The 21482-nt window shown below is 42.0% G+C and overlaps 1 protein-coding gene across 1 annotated transcript in view; it reads left to right on the forward strand.

The window, feature by feature from the left end:
- Nucleotides 1–1664: 1664 nt before the first annotated feature.
- Nucleotides 1665–21482, forward strand: part of tmtops2b (teleost multiple tissue opsin 2b) — a gene marked incomplete at both ends in the record, with an annotated part of 37347 nt that continues 17529 nt past the window's right edge. Inside the window, one exon of the mRNA XM_080753562.1 lies at nucleotides 1665–2013. Coding sequence (XP_080609688.1) covers nucleotides 1665–2013 — 349 coding nt within the window. The remainder of the gene's footprint in view (nucleotides 2014–21482) is intronic.

The following is a 21482-nucleotide window of genomic DNA, read 5'->3' on the forward strand; positions in this document are numbered from 1 at the left end:
TTATTCCTCTGCCTAATGGGAATGTGCATGCACAATTTCACCAAAATCGCACACTGCGTTCAGGATTTCAGGCATTTTATTCAAAACTGACCAATTCTGCAAACTTTGAAAGCCAGTTTTAGCCAATCAGGATGGAATATGGAAAATCTGACACATCCATGTCGATCACATGACTGTAGAGATACTGTCTACTGATTTACGTGATTTTTGGACAAAATCTGTAGGAGTACTGGCAAAAGTTAGTTTTGCAAAAGTCGGCCTCCTGGTGGCGCTAGAACAGGCCCATGTGAAATATTTGGGGCAGAGGTTCTGAATTGGTGTCGAGGGAGTGTGTGTGCACAGTTTGGCAGCGACCGGGCCAACGGCGCCGGAGATTAGCTGGTAACGGACAAACGGACGGACGGACGGACGCACGCACGCACGGACGCACGGACGGACGGACGGACGGAGGGGAAAACATACTCTCCCTCAGCCTTCGGCTGGTGGAGACAACTATATACACCGACTAGCCAAAAATGTTATATTTGAATGTAGCCTAAGCTATGACAACATAGCATGGTCTCTCTCTCTCAACACACACTCACACACACGCACGCACGCACGCACGCGCACGCATGCGCCACACACACACACACACACACGCACGCACGCACGCACACACACACACACACACACACACACACACACACACACACACTCAATCACTCTCTCTCTCTCTCTCTCTCTCTCTCTCTCTCTCTCTCTCCCCACCTCGTGACGTGACACCTCGTGTCCATATAAAACGTTTGATAATGTAGCTTATAAGAACTTTTGAAGATGTGTTGCCATTAAGCATTATTGTTTCAGAATTGAGTAGGGGTAGATGCAAATTTGTTATATGGAGATCTGATCAATATCTGATCTTGACATGTCAGTCACGGATCGTAAGAAATAAAGTTCCAATACATTGTCGAACAAAGAAGTAGAATAAATGTAAGCTTCTGCAATCAGTGAAACGATTTCTATTCTAATCTTCAGTTCAATAACTAGATTATGGCATTGAAGGCGGTTACCAAAGCGCCAACAAAGAAAACAAGTCAGACTCATAAAGACTGCAGGCTGGCCACTTCCAATGAGGTCGCTTGTAGGCTAATAATCATCCGTTGGATATTTTTGTGACTACAGTGAGTGGAGACGCCGTGATTTACGCGCGTTACGCGATGGGTAGCCTACTACTACAGCAAGTGGGAAGCGCCGCGTACGTGCTCCAGGATTGCCTTGAGATTGAGAATCACGATTTTCGACCCTGATGATAATCGGGTACCCAAGTAATAATAAACTCTTGTGTTTGTTGCCTTCATTATGTTTTATATCAACTGGGACGCGATACCAGCACTCCAGCAGCATAGCAGCAACGTGAGTAGGGCTGGTTCAATATCAACATCTACGTCTGAAAAGCAGGTTGCATGTTGCTGGGGTGCGAAGAAGAAGCATGGATCGGGCGAAGACTTGAAAAGTAAGCGACTTGTTGTCAGAATCACTACAAGGAACCGCATCGTGGACGATGAAGAAGGTAGCCCACAGTAGCGTGTGCGTGAACTCGGTGCGAGCAGCCAACAATAACACGCCGCTAAAACTTTAGCCTGAGCAAAAAAGACAAGACATTCTAATGAATGAATCGCAGTATGTTTTCAGAGCTGGCTGATCTGAACAGCTCCAATGTGAGTGACGACCAGGAATGGGACGACACAACGGAGAGAGGGACCATCTCCCCGGCCGGGTTCATAGTGCTGTCCGTGGTGCTGGGCTTAATCATGACTTTCGGGTTTCTTAATAATTTCATAGTGCTGCTTCTGTTTTGTAAATTCAAGACGCTGCGTACGCCGGTCAACATGCTCTTGCTGAACATAAGCGTCAGTGACATGTTGGTGTGTATGTTCGGCACCACGCTCAGTTTTGCCTCCAGCATTCGGAGAAGGTGGCTTCTGGGTCAAATCGGCTGTAGTTGGTATGGTTTCATCAACTCCTGCTTTGGTAAGTTATAGTTCTAAGTTTTCTTTCTTGTAAATTGTATTAGAAACAGTGGTGGAAAAAGTACTCAAAATGTTTAATAAGTAAAAGTATCAATACTGCAATGTAGAAACTAGAATACGCTGTTATTACAAGTAAAAGTCCGGAATTCAAAATTTACTTGAGTAAAAGTACAAAAGTACTGGTATCCAAATGGGTAACAGGTCAGGTGGGTACTAGAGATACAGTATCTGGGCACCAAACCACCTGAGCACTAGAGACATGTGGGCACTGAGCACTAGGGACATGTGGGCACCTGGACAACTGGGCACCAGTACACTATAAAACTAGGGCAAAAAACTGAGGTAAATAGTTGCGTACTGTTTAAAGAATATATAAAAATGTGTACTCACTCGTCCAGGTGCTCACATATCTCTTGCCCAGTTGTCCACGTGCCCAGTCTGCCCACATGTTATTAGTGCCCAGTTGTCCAGGTGCCCACATGTCTCTGGTGCCCACATGTCCCTAGTGCCCAGTTGTCTAGGTGCCCACATGTCTCTAGTGCCCAGATGTCCAGGTGCCCAGTCGTCCAACAAATATGGTGCCCAGATGTCCGTAGTGCCCACCTGACTTGTACTCATTCTGGAGAATGTCCTGTTCAAAAGTTCAAAAGTATAAAAAAATATATTTTGAAAATAGCATATTGTGAGATTCGTAGTGCATTGTGAGCTTGTAGATCGGCTATTTTCAAATGGCTGAAATGTATAGTGGACTAGTGGTTAATGTATGTTTTGTGAAAATAATCACAATCTACAAAGTCACTAAAGTTGTAAAATAATTGTTGTGGAGTAATAGTCCTATTTGCCTCTGAGATGTAGTGGAGTAGAAGTAAAAGTAGCCTGCTGTAAAAAGACAAGCCAAATTATACTTAGGAACAGTACTTGGGCAAATTTACTTAGTTACTTTACACCACTGATTAGAAACATGTGTGGGGGAAACATAAGGGAATATATGACCCCCTTCCCCACCACCACGGTCCACAATGTATAGCTAACATGGGGGTGGGGGGGGGGGGGGGGGGGGGGGTCTATGTGAAAAACATCTGTGCTCCCAGACGGATACAGGTCCAGTGGGCAGCTAAATTAAGTTTAAGAAGGGAGAATGGTGTGGAATAATGTAAAGTACAGCAAGAATATTGTAAAGTCGCACCATGTAATGGTTCTCTTGCCTCTGCTGTTTTTATGCCATGCTTTTAACCCTGGAGCACTCTGAGATTTGCCTTTCCTTCAAGTTGTTGTTCAGGCTCAAAATGGATATACAGGTTTTGTAGTTTGAAGAATTAGAAAATATTGGGCCTTACTGTAATTAGAAACGTAAAGCATTATAGCCTATGTATTTGGCCCGTCGTTTGTAAAAGAATAAATAAGAATACAACTAGAAGAGAAATACTGTTCCTACGAAACAGTGTGGGGCTCGCACGTAACATCATGATGATGTATGGGCACAAAGATCTACCCTTTGGGCTGCACCTCATTGGCTAAGGGCCCTGCCTTTGTAAAGGCAGTGTCTTGCGTCATTTTGAGGAGAACTTGACTGATAGATTATGTAATTTTGAGGAGAATTTGATTGATAGATTACGTAATTTTGAGGAGAACTTGATAGATATAATAATGAAGATAACATACGTGTGCGTGAGCCCACAATAAATGAGTGTAAAAAAAAAAGAGAGAAAAAAAAGTGGACAGTTTTGTCAGGTTGATGCATGTGACATGCTCTCTTTCCTGTAATTTTATGTTACTGAGACACGCAAGCAGGCAGGCACGCAGGCACTCACACACACACAGTGAGCTCCACAAAGATGTGCAGCTAGTTATAAAGCCATTCCTTCAATTTGTTTAGCCAGTTCACACTCAATGGCAAGTATTGTGATGTTATAGAGGCTGTGTATACCTCGTGTCACCAGACTTTCCACCTCGGAGAAGAGCATGGTATTACTATTCGTTCTAAATTGGCCTGTGTTATTCGGTCTAGGCGTGGCCTAAACCGAAAAGAAAAATCACACCCGTGTGAACTGAGCGGTGCAGTCTGTGCAACAGCACTCTGGGTGATTGCAGTGTGGGATTGCTACCTTTAAACGCATTGTAAATATTTTGTATAGTATTAAAATCATATTGAGAAAAGAAATGCTGCAATTTGTTCCAAAAGATTTATACCCTGTATATAACGATACAGTGTGACATAGCTCTGTTTACACAATGCTGTGCCTGTACCCCATCCAACTTGTGCTCCTACAGTAGGTTGAAACAGCACTATTGCAGCGTGTGAGTATGCTACCAACAGTCAGACATAGTGTAACGCGCTACAAACAGACAGACATAGTGAGTGTACTCACTCCCAGGAGCGGCATGCACCGGTCAAAAAAGAGAGAAAATAATAAACAGCGGGTTCCGGTTTGCTGGAAATGGAAATGCTGGACAACTGCTGTGCTATGAGTTTGTAGTCCACACACATACGGGCTGGCTGGGGCCTGACTTCAATTATTGTAGAGAAGATGAGCAGTTCTCTGCCATAACACAGTGGTTAAAAAAAAATCACACCCGTGTGAAGTGGAGCTGTGTGTGTGTGTGTGTGTGTGTGTGTGTGTGTGTGTGTGTGTGTGTGTGTGTGTGTGTGTGTGTGTGTGTGTGTGTGTTAGGGCTGCAAGCGAACCTTCGGGGATTCGAACGTTCGTTCGTTACGTTGGCAATCGAAGTTCGAAATTAATGGGTTCAGGTTTTTTTCTTTTTTTTTTTTTTTTCTTTTTTTTACACGAAAAATAATTATCAGAATGTGATAGGCCTATTCAGAATATCACAGTAGTAGAGATAGCCAAATACGAAATAAGTTAGGCCTACCGGTAAACACTAACAGTTAATGGTGACCGTTATACTGTAGTAGTTATAAAATGCACCAGAACAGCTTGGAGCGATCAAGGACCGTCCTCCGCCCAATTCCGCTCCTATTTGGGGCCGCGAACCGGGTGGCGAACCAGCCTCACTGACACACGCTTGATGACAGTAGAGTGAGAGCAGCCGAGCTGGGCAGAGACAGACGTGTGTGCTCTGAACAGCGAACACCCATCCATGCACGATTAAACAGCCTTTCTCCTAAGCATGAGCAAAGATGGATTTCATTGCAACCCCCTAAAGGATCTATGCGATTTCTGGGGTTGTTACATCGAGACCAGTTCAGCCCGAACGCGACGCGCTCCGACGCAGTCACCAAGTCTAATCATCATCATCATCCGTGCAACTCCGCTATACATTGAGCCTGTTCGTCAACAAACTGCAACATTTTCTCCGATTGGGTTGGATTTTCAAGTGTTATGCCTCATTCACACTACAGATATATAGTTGAACGTTTTGCTTGGTAATTCAATGTAATCTCAATGGAAACCAGCTTTAAAGGCTGGGCATGTCGGCTGTCCTTGGAATCCAGCCTTTAAAGCTGGTTTCCATTGAGATTACATTGAATTACCAAGCAAAACGTTCAACTATATATCTGTAGTGTGAATGAGGCATTAGCCTAGGTGTTAATGCGGCCACGCATCCACGCGTTTTCAATGGATAAAACAGCGCATTTAAAACATTTCCTACACTGTTTTAGCTGGTTAAAGGTACAGTACGTTCGATGGTTCGAACGTTCGAACGTTCGGTTTTTAGTCAATTGAACGAACCATCTAAGGTTCGATGGTCCGTTCGGAAAATCCCCCCGAAGTTCGAATCCCTAAAACAGGGCTAGATTACAGCCCTAGTGTGTGTGGATCATGTGTACCGTTTTTTGTGACATTTGAAGAAAATATGTAGGAAAAGGAGCAAAAAGTGTGTTTTGGAGAAAATTCAAGATGGCGGAAAATCTATCATGGCGCAAATGGGCGTGGCCTATATGGGGAGATGCGTCATGACCCAAGGAATCCAGGGAAAAAATATTTTTAATTTTCCGACCTACGGTTCAAGAGTTACAGGCCAAAACGTAAAGTGGGGTGTTATGGCGCCACCATGCGGCCAAATGACACAATTATTTTTTATTTAATCCTTGAAATCATTATGAACCTCCTCTCCAAGTCTTGAAACTCTAGCCCCTATGGTTTGCGAGAGACAAATAATTGAATGTGAGTTTTTGCGATTCCCATTATAAGTCAATGGGGAAAATTAATTCACTAATAAATTAATATCAATTAAACTATAGAACCTTTCTCTTAGAAAAGTAATAGCCCACGATTCCCGAGTAAGCCGGTCGATTTGACATATTAGTGTGGTACGATGCGTCCAAAAAACAGCTCCCGTAGGATTTTTGTGCTAAAATTGATTTTTTTGCAGATTCTGGTTCTATAGAGTCCAAACTATGAGAAAATGATGGGTGTCAACTTTTCCGGACCCCCACCCCCTTTCTGGGGGTCATCTAGTTTGGGACCTCCCAGAACAGTACGCCAGCCAGTTAATGTCCAATTTTCTTAATATTAGGGTTGTTTTGTAGGTTTTAAAACATTCTGAGTTCATTTATTGCACTTTTGAAGCAGCCAGAATAAGCTTTCTGACTTTTGGTTGGGGTTTTTCCTCACCTGGGACCCCCCAGATGGACCCCTGAGCCTATCTCAGAGTCAGTACTCGCTCTGCTCCTGCTCCAGAACAATGTCATATTAGATCATAATTGAAGCATAAAAGTTTTTTTCTGAAAACAAAAATAAGTAGTAACAAATACCAGGGGCCTTCAACAGGGGGTTCGGGACCCCTGGGGGTCCTCAGAGTTACTACCAAGTGTGATACGAATTGTACTTCTAAGGATTTCTTTGCTAAAATGTATTTTTTACTGCTTTGGCTTTTATAGGGACCAAACTGTCAGAAAATTATGGGTGTCAGATTTTCCTGACCCCTGCCCCCTTTCTGGGGGGTCATCTATTTTAGGACCTCGCAGAACAGTATGCCAGCCAGTTAATGTCCAATTTTCATAATATTAGAGTTGTTTTGAAGGTTTTAAAACATTCTAAGTTCATTTATTGCACTTTTGAAGCAGCCAGAATAACCTTTATGACTTTTGGTGGGGGTATTTCCTCACCTGGGACCCCCGAAATGACCCCTGAGCCTATCTCAGTACAGTCCTTGCTCTGCTCCTGCTTCAGAACAGTGTCAAATTAGATCATAATTGAAGCATAAAAGCTTTTGTACCCCTACCTGGGCTCTGTACCTGACAACAAAAATGAGTAGCTAATACCAGGGGTCTTCCACAGGGTCCGGGACCCCAAGGTGTACAGGGGGCCAGCCAAACGGCCGTTTCAGTTTTGGCCCTATTCTTGCAACCAGTTCTGCAATTTGCTATCTATTTTTTAATAATATTAGAAACTGTTAGTTTTATGTATCCTGGGTTTATGTAGTGTACTTGATGGTTTATTAGTATTCTCAGTATTATTTAGTAGTAAGATGCCTCATGGCGCCAATTCTTTGGTCAGTGATGTATATGTGACCTGTTACCCATATATGGAGACCCCTGGTACCCATATATGGAGCCATGTACTGTATATGGAGATATGCTGTGAGAGCCCAAACATGCTTACTCAGTTATTTGTTATGTGAAAGTCCTATGATGTCTATGACATCTGACATCATACCCTTTTATGCCCATACATGGAGATCCCTTTCTGTAGAACCAGCCACACAGCTATGGGCTGTCTTGGCCATATATGGATTCTGTTAGTGTGGTATGTGGCCTCCATATATGGGCATTCCCATATGAAGTCCTGTTAGATATGGGCTTAATATTGAAGACATCAGGGAACTCCATATATGGAGTACATACATGTCCATTTACTACACACACACACACACACACACACACACACACACACACACACACACACACACACACACACACACACACACACACACACACACACACACACATCTTGAATCAGAATGTATGACCTCAGCATCAAAGGCTGGATTGGGGTATGTCCCTGTGACAAACTATTATCATGTCCACTGTCCAGGGGTACTTGTACATCAAGCTGCCTCACAGAAACAGGACATAGACTCCTGCCCTATGAGCCTCAGGGCTGGGCAAGGCTTACTTATTTCCATCAACATTGGAGTCATTGGAACACTTTGGTCCAACAACCCCGCATCTGTGATAATGCAGGGTAATGGGATGGGACTTCAGTCAAAGAACTTGGAGCTGCACTGCTACCACATATCCTCCATGCCAACTACGTCACAATGCAGTATAAATGATACCTGACAAATTGCCCTGAGCTTCCACCAGTTGAAGAAAATGGATGGAATTCAGAGAGTGGAGGGTATTTTCCAGTCAGATGTCTTGGCTGACTGGGAGGTTGGGTTGACCAGAGATTTGGCTGCCCCCCTGTAGTAACTCTGAGGACACCTGGGGGTACCAGACCTCCTGTGGAAGACCCCTGGTATTAGCTGCTCATTTGTGTTGTCAGAGCCCAGCAACAAAAAAAGCTTTTATGCTTCAATTCTGATCTAATTTGACACTGTTCTGGAGCAGGAGCAGAGCAAGGACTGTAATGAGTACTGAGATAGGCTCAGGGGTCATTCCAGGGGTCCCATGCAGGTGAGGAAAGACCCCCACCAAAAGTCAGAAAGGTTATTCTGGCTGCTTCAAAAGTGCAATATATGGACTTTTAAAACCTTCAAAACAACTCTAATATTATGAAAACTGGACATTAACTGGCTGGCATACTGTTCTGCAAGGTCCTAAAATAGATGACCCCCCAGAAAAGGGGCAGGGGTCAGGAAAGTTTGGTCAGTTTGGTCCCTATAAAAGCCAAAGCAGTAAAAAAATTAAGTTCAGCTAAAAAAATCATTAGAAGTACACTGTGTAGTAACTCTGAGGACCCCCTAGGGGTCCCGAAGCCCCTGTGGAAGACCCCTGGTATTTGCTACTACTCATTTTTGTTTTCAAAGCCCAGCTACAAAAACATGTATTCAATTATGATCTAATATGACATTTTCCTGGAGCAGGAGCAGAGCGATTACTGAGATAGGCACAGGGGACCGTCTGGGGGGTCCCAGGTGAGGAAAGACCCCAACCAAAAGGCAGAAAGCTTATTCTGGCTGCTTCAAAAGTGTAATAAATGAACTCAGAATGTTTTAAAACCTACAAAACAACCCTAATATTAAGAAAATTGGACATTAACTGGCTGGCGTACTGTTCTGGGAGGTCCCAAACTAGATGACCCCCAGAAAGGGGGTGGGGGTCCGGAAAAGTTGACACCCATTATTTTCTCATTGTTTGGACTCTATAGAACCAGGATCTGCAAAAAAATCAATTTTAGCACAAAAATCCTACGGAATTACACATCGTACCACACTATATGGCGCGAGTGTGTGGTGGCAAAACTGTGGGACTAGTGGCGTGCCGAAGTTTAGGAAGTTCAGGCTACATACAGACAGACACACACACACACACACACACACACAGACAGACCCACACAGCCACGTATAGGGAGCCTGTGCTTCACACAGCTCCAAAAAGACAAAAACAAAACCAAAAAAAAATAGAGAACAGGAAGTGCAAAATAAATCAATTTAGGACTGCACACTTTAGCACTCCTGCTCTGAACGGCCACACGCTCTGAAGGATTCGAAACAGGCACGTGTTTGATGTCCTTCGCATATCTCCAGAACCATTCATCCGATCGTATTACTGAGGTTCCAAGGGAATGCGGTATGAGTGTGAAGTAGATTGAATAAGCTGTTCTCCAGAATACTGATATGATATAGTATACTTTATTGTCAGTTCACACTGAAATTTGTCTTACGACACAGCAGTCATGTATTCAAAACATATATACAAACATTTGTAACACATCAAGGCATACGTGACACGCTGAGTTGCGGTGCAGCCCCTGTACCAGCGCACCAATACTGCAAGCAGCCATGCCGTGGTTCTTGACAACACTGCAAGCCACGCTTCCAGGGACAAAGCTATAGGCCTGCTCCGAGCGGCCACATGTTCTTGAATGGCCAAGTGCTGCAAATGGGCCACTGACCTCACTTAGGCAATTCTGGGAGCCAAGCAATCGTCCCGTTCCAAATGTGTACATTTTCCAAATGGGCATGCACTGCTAAACAGTGAGTTGCATCTTAAGTTTAACAATCAATATTTAGAGAAATCTAAAAGCTTCATAACATTGTCTCGTATGTGCTTAAGTATTCCCAGGAAATCTTCCATCACTTCGCAAACACTTTTCCGCGGCTGTACTGCTTTGTTGAGCTGCCATGCTCCTGAGTCTCTCTCTAGCCAGATCCCAGTACTCAAACTTCTTTAAAGAATGGGAACGCTCCTCGCTCAGTCAGTGTAATTTTGAAGTGACTGCAATTACTTATAACGTGTCGCACAGCTGGATCACTGGACCACTCCGGAGCCTGGAGGGTTGTCACATGGAGGAGGAGAATATACACGTCACACATTCGGTGCCAAAACGTATGCAAAGGAGACATGAAGGATACACTTGATGAAGTACACTTGATGATCCTCCAAGTAGCTTGTGGAGCCTCCTCTGTCCATATATTTTACTTGGGATGGAAACGATTTCCGGATCATGCTGGAGGACGGAAAACGGAGGAGGCAAGGAGGTAGAAATTTGAGTATTAGCTTCTCTCACAGCCAACTTTCATGTCATGAATCATTTCTGTGTAAGCACTGTTCCTGCTTTTTAAAGCTCCAAATCCCTTATGTTGTTTTAAAAATGTCAAAATGCTAATCAACCAGACTATAATTTAATACTCTAGTCTAAGCCATAGTTAGGGTCAAATCTAAATAATTGACAGATTTGATCATAACAATTTTGACAATTAAACGTATCAAACCTATTGAACAGAGAGCAATGAATCAATGTTCTTGTTCCACCGCATCAATATTGCTTTCTCTTGGCTGCCTCCATCTCCTGTCCATAAGATAGATTTTCTTAAAAAAGAAAAACATTTGAATTACACCAGCATTATGAACATATGTGTTAATGCATGGATTTATCAGTGTGTACTGTAGCTATGTTTGTTTGTCTTTGACTGTTTGTTTATTTCAGGGAATGTTGCATGCGCATAGACATTGGATTCAAATCTCTTCCTCACACACACACACACACACACACACACACGCGCACGCACGCACGCACGCACGCACGCACGCACGCACGCACGCGCACACACACACACACACACACACACACACACACACACACACACACACACACAAACTGGAATAGCAATACCAAATACATTCTGCAGGTGGAAGTGTCTTGCAAATTGTGGAATGACACACAGAACACAGTTTTATCTCAGTAAAACACACAAGGAAGAGGAATATCTCTCTTTCTTTCAGAAGCTCCTCCTGGAGCACCCAGATGGTGAATATTTAAGATGGCATTACATTACATTCTGATCTCTTCCTTTGCCCATTTTGACTGTCACAAGCCTGCTTCTTCTAAAAGATGTCCTTTCTTGATATCATATAAACTATCTGTCCACACACACACATGCACACACAAACAGTCTGACCCAGTCTTTACAACACTGCAGCACATCGACAAAACAGACACAAATTTGACAAGTGTAGATCCATCTGTTTACAGTATGTCTATATTCGGCGGGCAACACTCAGATTAATAAATAAATTAGCATATTGATTATCCTATACAGGATAAGGTCAATTTGATGTGAAATTTCTGTTGAAAATAATGAAAGGCAGACAATACTATATAGAATGTGTCTGGATTGAACAAAATGTTTTCTTGCTAATGAGAAAAATAAAGAGAACATTTTCTTAACCAATTTCTTAACCATTTTCAAAACCAAACTGAAACCGTGACCCAAAGGCAGAGGAGGTTTGAACCAAACTATGGGTTAACTGAACCGTGGTATTCCTAGTTGGTAGTGCTACTTTGCTTTTTAAATGTATTACACAGTAAACATTGAACTGAAGCTTGACTTAAAAATTGTAATCTCTAATCAAGATGTATTATTATAATCTTCTTCTTGTAGGTAGGTAGCACGAGTCACACTTGCAAATGCAAAAAGTCTTAACATTTGAATTTTCCCCATTCAAGTCAATGGGGAAAATTAATTCACTAATAAATTAATGCCCATATATGGAGATCCCTGATGTAATCAATATTAAGCCCATATCTTGGAATGCCCATATATGGACATACTGTGTCAGTCTCATATGGTCTATGATGTCAGACATCTATGATATCAGTCATCTCCAGATTTGGGGAAAGTTTATTTTTAACTAGAAACATTGTTCCTACGAAACAGTGTGGGCTTGCATGTAACACCATGTATGAGCATAAAGATCTAAAAATGTTTAATCTCTATTCAAGGCTGCACCTCATTGGCTAAGGGCCCTGCCTTTGTACTGTCGAGGAGAACTTGACTGATAGATAAATAATGAAGATAACATACGTGTGCTCACTTTCAGCGAGCCCACTATTAAAGTCAATTGAGGAATTTAATTCACGAAAAAATAAATTAAACTATATAACGTATCTCTTAGCATAGGACCCTGCGTGTCCTGATGAAGCCCGTCGATTTGACATACTGTATGGCCCAAGTGCGTGCCACCAAAACTGGGAGGAGTAGCGTGGCAGAAAAAAAGTTTATCTACAAAGATGAATAGATGGATGGAAATAAACTCGGACAAGTACTATTGTCTGGTTTCCCTGCAGGGGCAACCACATCTTACCCATAGAGCTTTTGAATTGCCAGGGTACAATCTACTAATGTTCAGGTTATGACAGTGTCTGTAGCAGGCACAAAGATATGCCCATATATGGACTTACATGCCCAATGTCAGCAGCAATTGGCACTATGCTTATATAGTGTTTCAGCAGCTTGATTGTGTACCACCTGAAGTGACAGAGAAGTTTGAGCATACTTGTATATACTCTATACTGTGTATTATGCTTGAGTCTCTACGCTGGTTGAATAGACAAGGAGAAGAATACCAAGGATTTGTCAGTGTCTCATTCCATGAAGTTCAAGTTGTCCGTCTGCGAGTGTGTCTCAACCATCTTTGTCTTGTTTCAAGGCATGTTGATGTAATGGTCTGGCCTGACGTCACATTAGTGTAAATCGGTTGTCAAGCAACGTTTTAATGTCAGCGCCCTTGTTTAGCAACAGATTATGTTGTGTGTGACGTTAGACCAGAGCTCAATCAGCTTTGGAGAGAGGGGGAGAGGTTGAAAGGGAGAGTGAGAGGGTGAGGGAGACATAGAGGGATGGAGGGAGAGAGGGAGGGAGGGTGTGTGTGACATAAGACCAGAGCTCCATCAATGTGGGGGAGAGACAGAGATACACACAGAGAGGACAAGGGAGAGGTAGAGAGAGCGGATTCACTCACACTGAAATATCAATGTGCTGCATCAAACATGTTTTGTTCTCTTTCTGGTTTGTGTGAATTGATTAATAATAATATAAAAACATTTTTTACACCACCAAGGTGAATTAGTCTTGACCCGTGGTTGACATTTTTGGGGGTACTGAATGGAGCCCCCCCCCCCCCCCCCCCCCCAGAACGCTATACAAGCTAGAAGCATCACTGAGAATTAGTTTATTTGTATAACATGTTTCATACACAAAGGCAATTCAAAATGCATGACCTACTTGACAGAGTCGTATTGTGACAGTGTGTATGCAAACGTACACACGCGCACACACAGGGCACACCTTGCAGTCCCCTGGAGTGGCCTCATTAAAAGAACATAACTGCATCGGTTTTCTAGTGATGCATGGCCACCGTTAAAATTGTATGAATATAGCTGAGTGCGGGTGTTAAAACAGCCAACAGCCACAACAGCAGCACAAGGCTATTTCAGTCTCTGCCTTAGATGATACATTTTCTTCATAAATCTCCCCTCCCTTCAGATAAGGTATATCATTGCACAGAGGGTTGCCGACCTAATAGGGGAGCACATGTACAGTAGCAGTAGCATGGCATGTGTCTATGGGTCCAGGCACACCCACTCTGGTGCACAACCATGATTGATTACCAGTCCTTCCTGGGCTACCCACGGCTGGCCTTAAATAAGGACAAAGTAAGGCTTACTAGTGCAGAGGACACAGAGAACTGACTGAGTCCTCAGCCACAGAGGACATACAGGACCTGCAACTTTAAAATGTCCTGACCTCTTGTGTGCTATAATCAATCATCTTGTTTTTTTCCTTTAAATGACTCCTCTTGTGTCTGCTCCCAACAGATTCCAGTTGATCTGTTAGTAGCTATCGTTAGGTAGCATATTGAATGCTGAATGATATCTTGAATAATTTATGGAAAAGAACAGGATTATACAGACTGCCGATGTACAAGATGACTCATAGCCACTGTCCATTTTAATTTCACAACTGTCTTTTAATGTAACTAATTATCAATTACATGCTGCTTAGATGTCAGTGAGCACTTGTTTCATTTGACATGAACATCATTATTTTGACAGTCTCGAATGCTGGGGAACTCATTTTCATGCATGAACATGGACATTTGCTTTTATACACCACGCATATTTGAATGTACTGTAATTTACCAAAAACTGTGCGACTGTAACTTCCTGGCGGTTGATGGTGGACAGAGGAAAAAAAACACAGGAAATGAGTGTACAGTATATATAGCTGCATCATTAATAAACGCAGAGTGTAACATTTATTCTTGCCTAATGGCAGATCAATATTCGATATGCTGCCAGAGCTGGGTTGGAGCAGCATATAAGAGAGAGATGGATCTTGTATCCACCGATCTGACATGATGACAGAGTGATACTGAGAGAGAAAAACACCTCTCTTTTCTTTCTCCATCACTTCTCAACGTGACAACAATGTGATACCTATCTCAACTGACAGTGCCAGTGTGTCTAGTGTGTTCAAATAAAACAACATAAAAGTCAGTCACGTAGTTGTGAAGTGTCTTGAATCAAAATGTCTTGCAGAACAGACTCTCAAGATACAGCTACACTAGATGCACATTTCCCACAAACTGGGCATCTTCTGAACTATGGGCCTTGATCAGTACGCTTGTTTACCATTTACCCCCCCCCCCCCCTCCAATTATTCATAATATGCATAAAGGTTAAATTTAATTGTGTTTTTGGCATTTAATATGTTGCAATGTTCAATGCCAAAAACAATTAAAGTAAAATGGCATGATCGTGACAGCCCTAATCTATAAGAGGTTCTTCATGAATGCTGTCACTGAGGGCGTATTTGATGGAGCTCGTTGAGTGGGCTTGCTAGACTGTTGGGCAGCGGACACACTGCATGAATCCCCATTCAGCTCTGATGTACCTGTATTATGGCCATCATAATTGCACAATGCCTCTTAAGCAGATAACAGTCTGTAATGATATCATCAGCAGGGGTGTCGCACCAAATTCGGATGGCTCTCTCTCTCACACGCAAGCAAGCCCCCCCCCCCCCCCCCCCCCATATATATATTTTTTTTTTATTATTATTATTTTTTTTAATATTTTTTAAATATTTTTTATTATTATTATTATTATATATTTGTTTTGCTGTTGCGCAGCCTCCACGACCACCGCTCAGTTCACACGGGTGTGATTTTTTTTTTTACATATACATATGTCAGTGGTGCTCAAACATTTTCATGAGAAGGACCCCTAAAATGATATGTATTTGGCCACAGACCCCAATCTCAAAATATTTAGTTCCAGGGACTCCCCAGAAGCAAAATTTGAGTTATAAAAGTTTGCTTAAAAATACATTATAAAAGATTTGCACACATTTTTATGACTTTTCAAAAATAGCAGATCTACAAGCTTGCAGCGTGAGCTTGTATATCTGCAATTTTTCAATAGCTAAAGTATAAAATAATGAAGGCCCCTCCACCTTGGGCCCTAGTAACTCAGTCCCACTTTCCCACCCCTTGTGACGCCCCTGATGATCAGGCAGGAGAACCTGCCCGACTCTCTTTCACACCGTAACACTGAACATTCTACAACTCATGTATACTTGTATGTGTTACGCATACTTTTTGTGTCTGTGTCGGTGTGTCTGTGTCCACCCAAACTCATAATATTTTCTAGTAAGCTCACCCAAACTCACTGATCCGCAGGACAACCTGGGTCCTGCACATCCCTACTGGGATGCTTATTATCAATCACTTCATTTTAAATATCAGCAGTTACCTGCTTGACCAAAGATGGTCATTATGTCATTATGCCATTATGCGATAACAGCAAAAAATGTATTGGTTCTATTTGGAAATGATATACAATCGTTGCTTGCCATGGAATGATTGTGATTTAATCATATTTTTGCTTCACTGTGATAGTAACTCAACTCAGACACTCCTAGTCTATGCCCTTGAAACGTCTAGATAGCACAAATATATTGAAGTGGCACCATGAATTTTAAATCATATAATCATTATTAATGTAGCCTGATATAATGACATATTAATGAGTCCATAGGTGTTCATTTCCAGCATGTGATATTTTTTGCTCTCACATAGACACAGAAAAATGGAAGTGGAACAAGTATACTCAGTGTGCAAGACATAACATACATATCTCTGTTTCCTTTGCAATGCTTCTTTTTCTGATCAACCAGTCTTCACTTTCAAATAATTTGCCTGTCCAATTTCCTAAAGTAAATCACAATTTCTCTTTTCAATAAGATAGATCTTTTTATGTTCTTCTGTTGCCACATCTCAGTCTGTGTTTGTGCAGTTTTGCATCAATATTTCACATCAGTGAGTTTCAGATTGAAACTCACTATGGCAGGAAATAGGCAGGAAATAGGCAAATGTACATAGTGAATCAGAACTAAAAGTCAGAATGCTGTTGTAAACAAGAGAGAGAGTAAATTCCCCACAATGGGGCCACCTCCCCTCTGGTCGGTGGCTGTGGATTTTTTCAATTAACAATTACATACAGTATGCACAACCATGCACAACTACTCTTAACAAGCGAGTCAAAAGTTATGAAATGTAATTTAGGCCAATTCGGAAGAGGGGTGGTAAATCACACTAATAGAAGGCTCCCAGATGCAGTGGCGGTCAGAATCTATATCCTCATGTCCAAGAATCTATATCCTCATGTCCTAGAGACATCTGTGATTATTTGGCTGCAATTAGATGCAGCAGGAATGCACTCTGTGCACCCTGTGAGACCCATTTTGATATTGATGATGACCAGGAGGCAATGGATTCATGATATTCTTACATGATGCATGAGCGATATTTGAGCACATATTATAAGCAATAAAATAGCCAGGCTACTTTGGAAATAAATGCATTTTTTTCTCTCCCTTTCTCTCCCTTCATCTCTGCTCACCGAGACGAATAACAGTGGCAACATTTTGTTTTAATAAGACCCTACTCAGGGCCATGAAAGTTGGGAACAAACAATGTATGTTGGGATTTGGAATACAATGCCCACCAATTGTGTTATCTGATGTAGTACGCATTGTCAGCTCCACCACGCACAATGCATTTTTCTTCGCACACCGCTTTTCGATTGGGTTGGCCAATCACGGAAGCCGATGCATACACTTCCCCAAAGGCAGGGAGACATACGGAAAGGACATGGGGTTTAAAATCAGTAGGGTTCATACTTCATAGGGAGCATGAATGCACACAAGTGTCATGGCAATCTGCCCATTGCATTTTGAGATACTAGCCCTTACCCGTTCAAAGATATGACCTCCGAAATGATGTGCAGTGTGTGGGTTATGGGATGTGCACTGTGCACACAGTATATGAGGGATGGAAAGTAACTTTAACTGGTGCTTGCATGCTAATATGTAGGAGCATCAATGTAAGAAATACCCGTTCCATTTAACGGCTACAGAGATACTGTGTACCGATCTGCATGATTTTTGGACAACATCTGTAACAGGGCCAGAACCCAACCCCCCCCGCCCGCCCGCCCGCCCGCCTGCACACACAACACAACCCCCCCCCCCCCCCCCCCCCGTGTGTGTGTGTGTGTGTGTGTGTGTGTGTGGGTTTGTGTGTGATTGTGCATGGCCTGAACAACAGCGCCCCTCCCTTAACATGTGTGGTCACAAAAGGTACTGTAGGCTAAATAGATATAGATACACCATAAAAATGCCAATATACAGTATACGATTTGTGAAAGTGACAAACGGGCTTCACAGTTATGTTAGGTGTGTTCATATGCTAATGGTGATGCGATTTCAGATCAATTGCTCCAGCCACTGAGGAGAAACGCTGTTTCAGACAGACAGACAGACAGACAGACAGACAGACACTCACTCACTCACTCACTCACTCACTCACTCAGACATTCGCAAAATTATAGTATAGATGTGTGCAACACTTGGCTGAAGTGGGGTGCAAGGGTCATATTGTGTAGGGTTACTTCTCTGGGGAACACGAATGAGCTCAGATAAGTTTCCAAGGGTGGCAGTACAGGAAAGGCCTTGCAGGTCCGTGGGGGTCACTATTGGGAAACATGAAGATGCACTGCAAATTCCATGGCAATCAGCCAGTAGGTTTTAAGATATTTAAAGTGTTGGACTGATCATCCGAGCAACTGACCGGCAGACATTCTAAAAAATGAAGGGTGAAAGCACCCTTTAAGTTGCATTTTGTAGCTTTTGAATTTGCATTATAATTTTGCTGAACACGAATTTAATCAGCTGAACACGAATTTAGCTTGTTTAGTTTTAACAATTTACAATCCAACAATTAATTTAGATAATTATTCACAAAATTTGAATATCCTTATTATCAGAAGCATGTACAGTAGGGTTGTCTCACAAATATATCAACTGTAGTGTTTGATATCAGTTTGACACTACACGACCAATGCGCAAAATCATCCTCAACATGCCATTTTGTACTTTTGCCTGATTTTCTTCCACTCTGGGCCTCTGAAAGCACTGACGAGATAGGTAAAAGACTTGTGAAATGGCCTTCTGTGGCGGGTTTGTTACATTTAATCCAATGGCCCTCATGCATCTGCATGTGGGATAACAATTGAATAGCAAGAAATCAGTCTCTTAGTGCTCCCTCCATGCGCACATTGACAGCAAAGAATACTGATAAGGTATTCACCAGGGTTTTTACCACACTCATATTATGTGCATATAAGTACCACATACATAGCTTATACCAACTCCATAGGGAGAGAGTAATTCTGATTATGTGAAAAGAATGGATGAGTGTTGGGATTCCTCTGTGCTTATGGGAGTCGAAGCTGCTGCTACATGATTCTAATAACCCGTAGCACAGATAAAATAACCCATGGCAAACCCCAGAGAGTAGAACTAAAGAATACAAGAAGAGGCCTGAGGTCTGTGGATGAGTCTCTTTGTCCTTTAGAGCAGCTCCTGTATACTGTTCTCATGCTCTCCTCAGGGCAGTGGAAGAAAGTAACTAAGTACATTTACTTAAGTAAGGTACTTACAATTTTGATATATTGAGTATTTCCAATTGCGAATGTGACGCATTGTGAATTTGTAGATCTGCCATTTTCAAAGGATTTTTTTTTTTTTTTTATACATTTGAAAACTTGGAAATGGGACATTCTACATAATGAGTACTTTTACTTTTGGTACTTAAAGTACATTTTGATGCCAATACTTTTGTACTTTTACTCAAGTACATTTAGAATTCCGGACTTTTACTTAATATTTGAGTACTTTCTACACCATTGCCTCAGGGTGTGGTTCAGGGCAACTGCAGGCAAGTGAATATTTATGCATTTAGTCTTTGTTCATGAGTTCAAAATGTATAACATCTACCAGCTATTTAAGCAGTCAGATTAAATAGCAGATCAAGCAGTTAGAATAACAAACCGATTTAAGCAGTTAGAATAACAATAGAGCTTGAGTCAGAACAACGCATAACAATGCTGAAATGCAATGAGAATTACCTTGGGAATTACAATATTCTACACCCTAGTACTCAAGTAAATAAATACATAACTTTATTAATGTACAAAACTAATGTACAAAACTACACGTTCCCTCAAACGCCGACAGTCTGTGGGATCGACACTCCTGCAAGTTGAACTGTGCCTCATATTTCAATAATGTAAACATGTGTATTTGATTGATGAATGGCCCAAACTACAGTTTACTGAGAGGACCCCTCCTCCCCCATCTGGCGACATTGGACAGCAGTCTGATATAATAGTTAAATTATTCAATTTGATTATTACATTATGTAAAGATTTAAATTAAAATCGCTACATATCTCTGAAAAACAGTGTTCACAGTTGAATGAGTTAATTAAAAAATATAATTTAATTTTTAATAGGAACCTACACTGTAGTACATTTCCCTTCTTACACAAACGTGTTGTTTTGTTATGTGTGTGAACCTAGGGACGCTGGAACAAATTGTTTATCTGGGGGCCAGTAGAGTGGGGGGTAAACATTTTGATCATGACATGGTCCCATCAATAAGCCAGCTGTACACAACGTTTGCCGTTATTGTTGTTTTTGAGCAATTACATTACAAATTATTAAGTCACTTGGCTGCGATTAGAAGACCAAAAACTATTTATACTGCTAGAAAACTATGCTCGAACATCCTCTCTCTCTCTTTCTCTCTCACATGTGCACACTCCCCGTATCTCCCTTTTTCCATATCTCTCTCACTCACTCACTCACTCACTCATTCACCCACTCAGTGAATGTCACTCACTCACGCATGCATGCACGCACGCGCGCACACACACACACACACACACACACACACACACACGCGCACACACACACACACACACACACACACAGCATGCTTGCAATGAGACATTAACGTTTTTATGGGACATAATAATATTTTACCATGTTGCTTCATTTGGATTTCAGTTGCCTTGTTCTCTTCTGACTTGTAGTGCCTATGTTGTGGCTGCTCAAAGCATGTGTCTGAAAGATCAATGCTTTGATATAGGCTAGATATCAAGGCATAGTTATAACTACTGGATAGAACAAAAAACGACTCACAGTCACATAGATTTACCCAGACATGGTTGAGCACAGCCATTTGATAACCGAATCATGGCAACTTGCAAAGCAAACTGATCCCAGTCTCTCTAAACCTTCGCCACCCAAATAACCTGCTGGATTTAAACAGTTGTAACATCGTTTTACCTGCCTCAAGGGGCATTGTCCAGGGTAGGTAATAACTACAAAATGACTTCATTCAGAACTTCTGATGGGTCTATCAGAACTTTTTTCAGAGAAAGTCCAGATAGTGTAATTTGTCAGGAGGATGATGCACTGTATTTATTCTGCCAGAATTTAAACAACGGTAGTTTGGAAGAGATGTTTGCTGAGGTTAGGACGAGTCAACCTCCGATTGTTACTTAACTCTTTGAGTGCCTATCCCGAACTAGTTCGGGATATTCGGGATCAAAAACAATTTTTTATTTGCTATTTTACTTACCCCGAGCTGCTTGGAGCAACGTGGGTGGTCCCGGCTCGCCCAGCGCTCACCAACGAGAGACGCTAG

This window comes from Nannobrachium achirus (genome assembly GCF_963921795.1).
Source record: "Nannobrachium achirus genome assembly, chromosome: 22".
Classification (NCBI taxonomy): domain Eukaryota; kingdom Metazoa; phylum Chordata; class Actinopteri; order Myctophiformes; family Myctophidae; genus Nannobrachium; species Nannobrachium achirus.